The sequence below is a fragment of the Chinchilla lanigera genome, unplaced genomic scaffold (assembly GCF_000276665.1).
Source record: "Chinchilla lanigera isolate Chin_1 unplaced genomic scaffold, ChiLan1.0 scaffold00204, whole genome shotgun sequence".
Lineage (NCBI taxonomy): Eukaryota > Metazoa > Chordata > Mammalia > Rodentia > Chinchillidae > Chinchilla > Chinchilla lanigera.
This window is the reverse complement of record NW_004955605.1, coordinates 458,505-469,424: the sequence shown is the minus strand read 5'-3', so window position 1 is coordinate 469,424 and position 10,920 is coordinate 458,505. Positions and strand designations below refer to the sequence as shown.

Sequence of the window (10,920 nt, the reverse complement as noted above, 5' to 3'; positions counted from 1 at the left end):
AATGGATAATGTCTTTTGGATTTGCCACCCGATCCACAAATTTCTGGCTAAAACGATGAACGCTGAAAGGTTCAAAGCCTCCACTGTAGTCCACCTGGAAGAACAGATTAACTTATAGAGGCTAGGAAACAACAATTTGCCAATTTTTGAGAAACACACTCATTCTTTGGTATTTATAGTGTTTATGTTCAATACTTGTAAATTTAGAAATCAATGTTCTACCATAAATTTTAAAGATCATGATGCTATTATATCATTTATCCTGAGAAGATAACATACTTGGAAAGTTTATAAACTTAAGCAAAATATCTTATTCAAAAGAATCAAGTCACATCAAGAATTTTGAGAATATTAGAATGATTTCATGTCCTATGACAATGATAATAGTCTAGGTACCTACCAGGAATACCATCTGAAAAAAGGAGGTGGAGTTTCCAGACAAACTTCTAAACTTTCAAAACAAGAGGATAACACCTAATAGAATACAACACCAGACTTGGAGGAGCTGGTTTGCTGGCATTCGCTGTGTCTTCACAATGGACAAGGACAAATGCTAGGAGCATTTAGGTAGGAAAGTATCAAGTCTGGAAACCTGGAACAGTTACCTTCACAACACAGTATTCTTTGGAACTAACAATCTCACTCAAGGCAGGCTCTTCCTAAAAAAGTCTCTACTGGTAGGCAGACTTTTCCAAAGAGAAACACTACCTTTCCTTCAAGGAGATAATCATTTTTTTTATTTTTTTTTTTTGGTTTTTCTCCGGTACCGGGAACCGAACTCGGAGGCAGGCGCTTTGCCACTGAGCTAAATCCCCAGCCCCAAGGAGATAATCATTTTCCTACACTAGCTGATCTCAAAGCATGCTGAAACCAGCAGATATCAGCTTGTGCAGAGGACCCTCTCCCCTGACTCTGCTCCACCATATGCAACACCACACTCAGCACCACTTGGTAAGCCCTCTCTGTTCCAGTGCTTTATGTGACAGTTGCTTGTTCCGTACTTCTCCTCGGTCCTCCGCTTCTTATGAACCCGGCAAGTTCAAAGATTTGTCTGTGTTTTAGCACCACTTCATCCCTCAGCAGTCATTGGCAGAAGGTACTCAGTAAGATTTGTTCAACGAATTCATGACTTCATTTGGGTCCTCAAATTTTTGAAGGGCATTTTTGTGATGTTATTTACATGACATATCTGTTCTTTTCTTTCATGAGTGAACTAAAAATTTACTGAATTTAGGAAAAATGATGTCAACTTGCTACCTGCTTGGTTAGTTCTAATAGTATCAGGCAGAGAGATGAGAAACATGGGATCTTTGCCCCAATGAGGACCATTTTGTTTTCCTAAAACAACCATATCTGTACCATCCAGACCTTCTCCACAGCTGCCATGTTGTAAAAGACAAAATCCTAAATGCTAACGCTACTGGGTCTCTCCAAAATGCCTGACTACTGCAGCCTAGTTTTATCTGTAGTTTCTGCTCCCAAGAGTTTTAAAACTCACTCATTAAACAAACTATTGGGTGTCTTCAACATTCTAGGCACTCTGCTAAGGGTTAGGGATATAACTATAAATAGTACACAACATAGATTTTCAAAAAGTTCACAAGCTGACCACAAAAACAAACGTAAATAACTAACTGCAAGCAGAACATCAACAGTGCAATAAGAGGTATGTGTAGAGGAGAATGGGGACACAAAGGAGAAGCACTAACTGAGAAGGAGGCCCAGTAAGGCTTCTCCGGGAGGAAGGGTTTAAGTGGCTGCCGAACGAGATACAAAGCAAGGAGGAAGGAAGCACATGGCACACTGCAGGGGCAGCACGGAGAAGGTACAAATGAAATAATTCCACCTGGCACAGGGACAAGGAAGTTTAGTCCAACATGACTGGAGTTCAGGTACGCCTAAGAGGAAGAAGTCGTGTCCTATAAATAGCTGAGTGTGATCCTAAAAAGGTTTGATTTGTTCCTGTTAGTGCTCGGAAATCACTGAGCTGTTCTCAGCAGGAAAAACACCCAGGACTGCTTTGCAAACCCTCTGGCATTACTGTGGAGGAAAGGCAACTGATGAGGTGAGGGGAACTGGGTGTAGGGCCCAGGAGAAAGCCACAGCTAGCTGCAGTCCAGTAAGTGACAAGGGCTCAGCTACAGCAATGCTGGTAGGAGAGGGAAAGGGATTGGATTACTTCCTGTCTCCCAGACATTAATTCATTTGTATCTCAAAAATTTAAAAAATACAAACCAATGAACAAGTTGCTCAAGGTTACACAATCAGTGGTAGGACCAGAATCAAACCCAGATAATGAGAACAACAGAGAAGGAATAGAAGAAAAAAAGCACAGCAGCAAATAAATGGTCTGTTCTTACTAGTTTTTTCACAATGGGAAAAATACATGGATTTATGGGCACAGGAAACAATTCAAACAATAACCTAAATAAACAAATTCCATATGGTAATTAGGAGAATTTGTTATGAAAAAGAAAAAGGAAAAGGTTAAGTGACATCAGCAGAATTCAGGGGAATGAATGGCTCTGCGTCCTTTGTGAGAGCAAGTCCCAGTGGGGCAGTATCCGAGCAGACCTGAGAAAGCTAAGAATGTCTTATATGTTTAAGAAACTGCAAGAAGGGAAGGAGAAATTTTGTATGTACATATATACAGGATAGTTAACATAGTTGTTCTACTGTCTTCTATTTCTTTGCTGAAAGAAACTGTCAATGAGTCCTTGATTGATCAATACTGCATGTCTCTATTTGTTTTCATGAGAAACCACTTTGAAGATATCAATATGTAATACAACAAGCATTGTTAATTTCCTACCACTTTGTAACTCTGTATTGTCTGTACTGTTCTTTTGCTATTCTGTAAAAGGTTGTCTGTCTGTTAATGTTTTCCTCCTTTTATTTTTAAAAAAAAAAAAAAAAAAAAAAAAAGAAACTGCAAGAAAGGCGAGCTACCTCCAGTGGAATAAGAAGGGAGAGTAAAGAGGAAGTCAGAGGTTTCAACCAATCTATTATTTATTACAACAAATTATTTAGAAAATGAAAGAAATATGAATACCAAAATTAAATCAAATCCTTACAAGCATATTGTTTTATCTCCAATAGTGATGCTCTTATTACTATAATCAACTGCCTTCCTACTTTTCAAATAATTGACATAAACTGTACATTAGTATACTATACGTTGAAAATTAACACACTTTTATTTTATGTCAGCAGGACTTACTCGCAGTCGTATAAGAGGTTTCTCCGGCTGTCGAGAATTTCCCAAACGTTCCCGTTCAGCATTTTCAAGCATTTCTTCAATCTCAAAGAAAGAAAAACAAACAACCAATCAAACAAACGAAAAACAAAGACTTAAAAAAGTATTTAGTTTAGTTTAAACTGCCTAAATAATAACTTACACTCCCATCCTACGGGTTTTCCTGAACTATATGGTCATCTTTATTTCCTAGGTCATTTATATCTTTTTAAATTACCTTCTTATAATACTCCCACTAGTAATGTTTTCCCTTTGTTCTTAGTAATTTCTCAATTGCTAAAGTGATTCTTTTAAAAGAAAATACAAAACACTGTTTCTGCTCCAATAGTCTATTCATATTTCAATAGCACTTCCCTCAACTTAAAAGCAAATAAACCTAGTTTTTTCAGCCGTTTCATATAGAATATGTAAGAGTCCATGAACAAAAGATTTTTGGTTATTTATTTCGGAAGAGTTCATGCTAAAAGAAAATATGACAAATTCTTTCAAATATATGATGCTGTCTCATGCTACAGGTGGATAAGATTATGAAATCATGGACTTGGAGGAGATCTAAGGACAAAAACACTTACACTGGCCAACCCACTCTGGGCCCCTTCTGTCTCTCTCTCAGACAGAAGCTTTCTTTCCCAAAGTAAATATATTCTGCTCTTAAAAGAAAACAAACAACTTTATACTATCTAGCTCCTGAGGTGAAAACTCAATTGTAAGAAGTCAGATTTTAATTCCAACACAACTTTTAACAATTAGAGTTGTTTGCCTGCTGAAGATCTAATTATTATACATGGACCCTCTTGTGATAAAGATTCTGTCTAGTATGGCCCCTCCTTATAACTTAGTTCTGTCAGGAACAATCATAAAACCAGTGTTTCTGTCCTCAGATCTCTCCAAATCTAAAAGTTTATAATCTTCTCTTTTAAACTATCTACAACACAGTTCAACACAACTTTCAGTGATGATGTTTTTCCATCTACAGTATTTAGTATGGTGGCCATGAACCACAAGTGGATGGATACAGAGCAGTAGAAATGTGGTTAGTACAGGGAGGAAGTGGCTTTTTAATGCAATGTAATTAATTACATGTAAGAAGTGAAATGTGTTAATGACTACCACACTGGATAGCACAGAGATATAAGCATATGCTCTCCTAGTCCAGTGATGGTGAACCTTTTAGAGTTTTCAATGATACAAAGAGCCCACAGCAGTACATATGCCATAGGTTTGCTAACACTATGTCAATACTGAAGTCAGTAAAAGAAACACAATAGAGAGCAGAGGTAATGAGTTCATGCACGTGTCCGCATGTCTAAATAGACTCTTAGTACTTTTGCTATTACTAGCACCCATTCTCCTCTTTGTATTTATGTGGCCATTCCAAGTCCATGGGATTTAGGTAGAAGCCACCCAGTGGATTTTAATCAGAGGTATTTTTGCCCCAAAGGCACACCTGACAAAGTTGGGTTTGGGTTTTTTGGTTTGTCATGGTTGGGAGAGAAGGCAACTTCAGGCATCTAACAAGGAGAGGCCAGGGAGGATACTACTAAACACCTTACCCACAACAAAAAATTACCCACAGTGTCAACTAAGCCAAGGTTGAGAAATTCTAGGGTTACTCCAGAGAAGGGCACATGTGTCGGCTCTGGGTGCCATCAGCATAGAATCAATCCATGCATTTTCCACCTGCCTGATTTTAGGGATTGGGTTTTGAGATGCATATACGACCTCAGCTCTATAAAGCTGAATGTTCAAAATTAATTTGGTACCAAGACAAACAGTTCTTCTGGGTGAATGGATACTGTTAAGTCTATTGGCCATCATACCAGAATGTCTTCCTTGCTGGGCGTGGTGACACACACCTGTAATCCCAGCACTCCGGAGGCTGAGGCAGGAGAATCGTTGTGAGTCCGAGGCCAGCCTGCACTACAAAGTGAGCTCAAAGCCAGCCTGAACTGCATAGCGAGACACTGTCTCAAAAGGACCAAAAAAAAAAAAAAAAGAATGTCTTCCTTATAATGATGCTTAACAAAGAAACCACCAGAGTGGTAGAGAACTGGACAGAAAAACAGAGAAACTCACAATCTCATTTTAAGTTTGAGTTCCTGGAGTTGGTCACCTTGAATCCAGCATGCTTTTAATGCAAGCTACATCGTTCACAAAGCACGCCACTTGACAACTTACGTTAGCTAAACTTCAGCTCATTGTAGCTGAAATGTATGTGCTAGGGCTGTGGGTATAGCTCAGTGGCATAGCAGTGGCCTAATATGTGCAAGTTTCTGATCCTTGAGTTCTATCGCTAAAGCTGCAAAATAACAACAAATGAGAATGGTAGAACTTACGTACTTACAACACTATTCAATAGATTAAATGCAAAATGCCTTCAATAATGCACACTACACAAGCAGTCACAATCACTATCATCATTACTGCATTATATGTTTTTTAATGAGAATAAAATGTAATGCAGAAAAGGGTAAGAACAATAAATGTCAGCAATTAATGTGACTATGGTACTCAACTATGTACTAATAAATGCACTCACCAAATTCAGTAGGGGTGCTAGAGTTTCTACTGAGGTTTAGGGGTGGCAATCTGCATGGAGAGGTACAGGCTTACGCTTAAAGGCACAGAGTGCAAAGCAAATAACTTATTAAAGGTAGCTCTCAGAGTACAGTAGAATCAAATATTACAGTATCTTCCCATCCCCAATCAATATCACTGTCTGTTTTATGTAAGTAAGATGAAGCAATTGACAAATCAGGATAAGGAAGAAAAGGTAGTGCTATGTTTTTTAAAAGAAAGGAACCAAGAGTTTTTTTCTGTACCTCACATTCCTCTATTGAACGACTGTAAAAGAAAAAAAAAATATCTTTGACACTAACTCATTTCCTGAAAAACACATACCTTACTATTCATTTCATGAGAATGGAATAAACAGGTAAGAGCTTTCCTACATTATATTATTTAATTGAAGGAAAATATTTTCTTGGCCAAAGTAGATCTCACTGACTTTATATAAAAGGTTACCTTCTCCACACAGAAGCTCTGTATGACTTGGCTTACTTTGGGATTATCTGGGTTAAAAATGTTCGGATGATTAGCCAGAACAACGTCTTCCATAAAAAATTGTCTCACTGTTTGCAGAGGAATTTTGTGCATATTCATTTTCCTTCCTTTAATACGCAGCAAGCCAACATGTCTAAAATGGGAAAAAATTGAAAGCTTAGTCAGGACATAAATTTCCTCAGGAAATGTACAAATAAAAGCTATCCTACTGCTAAATTCAGTTTCTACAAGATATATCTTTATAAAATCATACTCTTAAAAATAAATGTTTTGGGCAGTTTAATCTTAATGTTATTATATGAGAATATTCTTCAGAATAATATTCATTCATTCATCATTTTTGCTATCTAAACAAATACACTGTCTTCTAATGGAAAACAGACTTAACAAGTACACTAAAATGTTATTAAGAAACCCAACAAGCACACATCCGACTGCTGTAATCTTTACAACTATTTTTATTTTTTTCCTGAGACAAGGTCCCACGAGGTAGTTCAGGCTGGTCTTACCTATCAGCCCAGGCTAGCCTCAAACTCACAGTCATCCTCCTGCCTCAGCCTTCCAAGTACTGAGATTATACACATGCGCCACCACACCCAATTTTAAAACTATTACTACAGCAATCAGAACTTGAAGAAATTCAAAAGGCAAAAACCCATTATAAAATTGAGTTTAATCTCTATAAACTTCTTTTTAAAAATACATCATTTTGCTATAGAATTAAAAGAAATTAGATATCCTATACCACTGGGAGCAAACCTATGACATATGTGCCACAGGTGGCTGTTATCACTGAAAGCGCTACAAGGTTTGCCATCACTGTACTATAGTATTGCATTCACAACAAAGGGAAATCAAAACTAAGTAATTCTCTGGTAACTGGTTTATAATTGCACTTTGCGAAGTTAGTAATCATCTATATAGCATCTAATCTGAAATTTAATAAATAGAAACATTAGTCTTGAATCTGCTTAACAAGCAGCAAGATCATTAACACCAACTGGATGCTGTCTTATAGAAAATGGATTAACATCCAGGAAAACAGTAAAACTACATAAAATGACTAACCCTTGTAAATAAATCTGTTTATTCTGCCAGTATCCCAAACATACGGGATGGCTAGCAGACTGTTAAAGGAAGGAATTCTTTTTTGTTGTTTTTTCCGGTACCAGGAATTGAACTCACGATATTGCGCTTGCCAGGCAGGTGCTGTGCTGCTGAGCTAAATCCCCAGCCCCGGTAGGAATTGTTAAAAATGTTATTTGAATGTGTAACAATTACTCACTTCTTCACAGCTTCGCCTGGGGAAAGAGAAGTAACCACTGAGCTTCCAGGCTGTGATACATAAAAGAGCTGTTGTTCATTTTTGGTTGGAGCTATTTTACACTCATGCTCATGGCCCCAGATAACAAGATCAATGAAATCGTCCAAAAACTGTTCTGGAATGAAGTTAGTACTTCCATGTTTACTCCTACACCAAGATTTGAAAAAACAACATAAATACACAGCAATATAGAAAAATGCCATATTAAAAAGTCTACATAGATCTTTTTGTCTCCATTCACTGATGATATATTACATCCTCCTTTAAGAAATTGCCCAAGGGATTGGAAATGCAAAGATAACCAGTATCTAATTCTTGACCACAAGAATTTACAGACTTTCAGGAAACAGTCAAGCAGCAACCCCAAGAGTAAAGGTGCTTGATGGTACATTGCAAGGAGGATCACAAAAAGCTTTACTATTAAGGACCCACCTTTGGTCAAATCAGAGGCACATGAGCTGTCAATGATAAAAACCACAATACAGACCCCCAAAACAGAAGATGAAAATGAGCTAAATGTAAATTTTGTGCTATAAAAAAAAAAATTTTAAATGTGTCCAGTCACTTGAAATAGATTTATTTTAATTATATAAACATAATGGGAGTAAAAATGTTAATTCAACATAAATAAAGAATTTTCTTTTTTTTTTTTGTTTTTTGGTACTAGGAATCAAATTTGGGTCCCTGTACTTGCCAGGCAGGTGCTTGTGCCAGTGAGCTATATCCCGGCCCAGAGTTTTCAATTATTAAATATATGAACAAATGATTTACAAACCATAGTTTCATATTTAGCAAAGTTACCACACAGTGAGAAAAAGAGAAACACGTTTCCTTAATATTAACTAATAATGTTTGGTGAAAGCGTTCAAATATGTACTACAACCTAGCATTCATTTGATCCAAACCCATACCCATTCATCCAACCAATATTTAGTTCATGTCTACTGTGTATCAAATGTCTCAAGCAGGAAACACAGTGTGAACAAAGTCCTTGCTCTTATCAGGGAATTAAGCAACAGCATAACGTGCGTGCGTGCGTGTGTGTGTAATAAAACTTATCAGATAATGACAGGAGATATAAAGAAAAATAAAAGGAGCAACAGCAAAGGGGATGCTACTCTACATATGGGGTAGTCAGGAAAGGTCTCTCCAAGAGGTAACAAATGAGCAAGAATTGCAATGAGGGATCAGGGTGCAACAGAAGAGAGTCCTCTGTGTGGGAAGAGCAGATGGCAAAGGTGGTCCAGAGGCTCAAGGTGATCCACAGGCTGAAGGGTCAACGGGCTTATGGTGGCAAGTATGGTTGAACACAGTAACGCAAAAAACAGGAAATGAAATCATGGCAGCAGCAGGCTTGTGTATCTTGGAATGTCTTCATGTAAAAAACAAACACTGCAAGTATGAGATCATGATCACTGCTAAAGACAAGCAAGTAACTATCAAATGCATCCTGCTGCCATTTTTCCTCCATGGAACACTGGCTCTTTACTGAAAAACAAAGGGAGAATATGCTAGCAAGCAGACTCTGATTTGGGACCTAGAAGTAGATCAAAATGTCTTTCTTGACATCGGAAGTGATGGCACATGCCTGTAAACCCGACACTGTGGAAAGCTGAGGCAGGAAGACTACAAGTTCAAGTCCAGCCTGGGCAACTTAATGACTTAGAAAGATCCTGTCTCAAAAAATAAAAAAATTTTAAAAGGGCTGGGAAATGTATATAGCTTAGTGAGAAGCCCCCGGGGAACTCAAAGAATAAAATACAGATCCTTAAAGTAATAATAATATAAATAAATGGGGGAGAAAGGACACATTTCCCTTACAAAGAAGTCCAAATATTAAATATAGAAAGAATAAAGCAAATAATCACAATTGCAATACCATAGTACTATTTCCTGGAAATATGATCACCAAACAGATGGTAAAATTAGTGGACAAAAGTTTAAGGTGAAACAGGGTAATTACATGATCTCAAAGTAATGGTCAAAAATATTCATTAATTACAAAAAGGAGAAAATAGGTACTTTATACTGGAGAAGTCCGTAACACACCTTAAACAAAGGATGGCTAACCCACCAGTAGTGAGATACATCACCATCACATGTTTACCTGTTCCCCGTATTAATTGTTATGGCTTGTATCTAGATGTCCCCCAAAACCTCATGCCCTCTTAGGTGGAGCATTTTAGAGCTGGCTGGATCTAGAGTGGGTGATACTGAGATTATGAATGCATGGCACATACTACCAAAATTATTGTACAGATTCAATGCAATTCCCATTAAACTACCATTAGCATACCTCACAGATCTAGAGAAAATATTCCTTAAATTCATTTGGTACAGAGGAGACCCAGAATAGCAAAAGCAATCCAGGGAAACAAAGACAAGTCAGGTGGAATCACAATCTCTGACCTGAAATTATACTACAAAGCTACTATCATAAAATCAACTTGGTACTGGCTAAAACACAGACCAGGGGATGAATGGAACAGACTGGAAGAAACAGCCACAACCCAAAACACACTCAGCCACCTAATCTTTGACAAAGGGGCCAAACAAACTCACTGGAAGAAAGACAGCCTCTTTAATAAATGGTGCTGGAAAAACTGGCTTGCCACCTGCCAAAGACTGAAAATAGACCCAAGTCTATCACCATATACCAAACTAAAGTCAAAATGGATCACAGATCTCAATATTAAAACAGAAACACTAGATCTATTGGAAGAGAAAGTAGGTAAAAACCTTGAAGACACAGGGGTAGGCAGAGAGTTCATGAACAAAACAAACAGCACGTGAAATAATTCAAGGAATCAACAACTGTGATCTCATCCTACTGAAAGGTTTCTGCACATCTAAAGAAATTGCAAGCAGAGTAAAAAGAAAACCCATTGGGAAAAAATTTTAGCTGACTGTCCCTCGGACAAAGGTTTTCTATCTAGAGCATATAAAGAATTAAAAAAAATCAACCCCCTCCCAAATTCAAAGACCCAATCCAAAAATGGGTAAATGCGATGAACATACACTTTTCAGATAAAGAAATACAAGTGGCAAATAAATACATGAGAAAATGTTCAACATCATTAGTCATTCGAAACATGCAAATTAAAACAACATTGAGATTTCATCTCACCCCAGTAAGACTGGCTAGCATTAAGAAATCAACCAATAACAAATGTTGACAAGGCTGTGCAGAAATAGGAACTCTTCTCTGTTGCTGCTGTGAATGCAGACTTGTGAAACCACTGTGGAAATCAGTTTGGAGATTCCTCAGCAAACTAGG

The 10,920-nt window shown here is 37.5% G+C and overlaps 1 protein-coding gene across 6 annotated transcripts in view; it reads right to left on the bottom strand.

Moving 5' to 3' along the window:
- Positions 1 to 10,920, bottom strand: part of LOC102028151 (double-strand break repair protein MRE11A) — a gene marked incomplete in the record, with an annotated part of 53,671 nt that overhangs the window by 24,642 nt on the left and 18,109 nt on the right. For 5 of the 6 annotated variants that reach the window (XR_001232569.1, XR_001232570.1, XM_013510104.1 and 2 more), the window contains 4 exon segments: positions 1 to 94; positions 3,221 to 3,301; positions 6,281 to 6,452; positions 7,605 to 7,790. Coding sequence is in view for 3 of the 6 variants with exons in the window: in XM_013510104.1 (XP_013365558.1) it covers positions 1 to 94; positions 3,221 to 3,301; positions 6,281 to 6,452; positions 7,605 to 7,790 (533 nt within the window). 6 annotated transcript variants of the gene reach the window in all.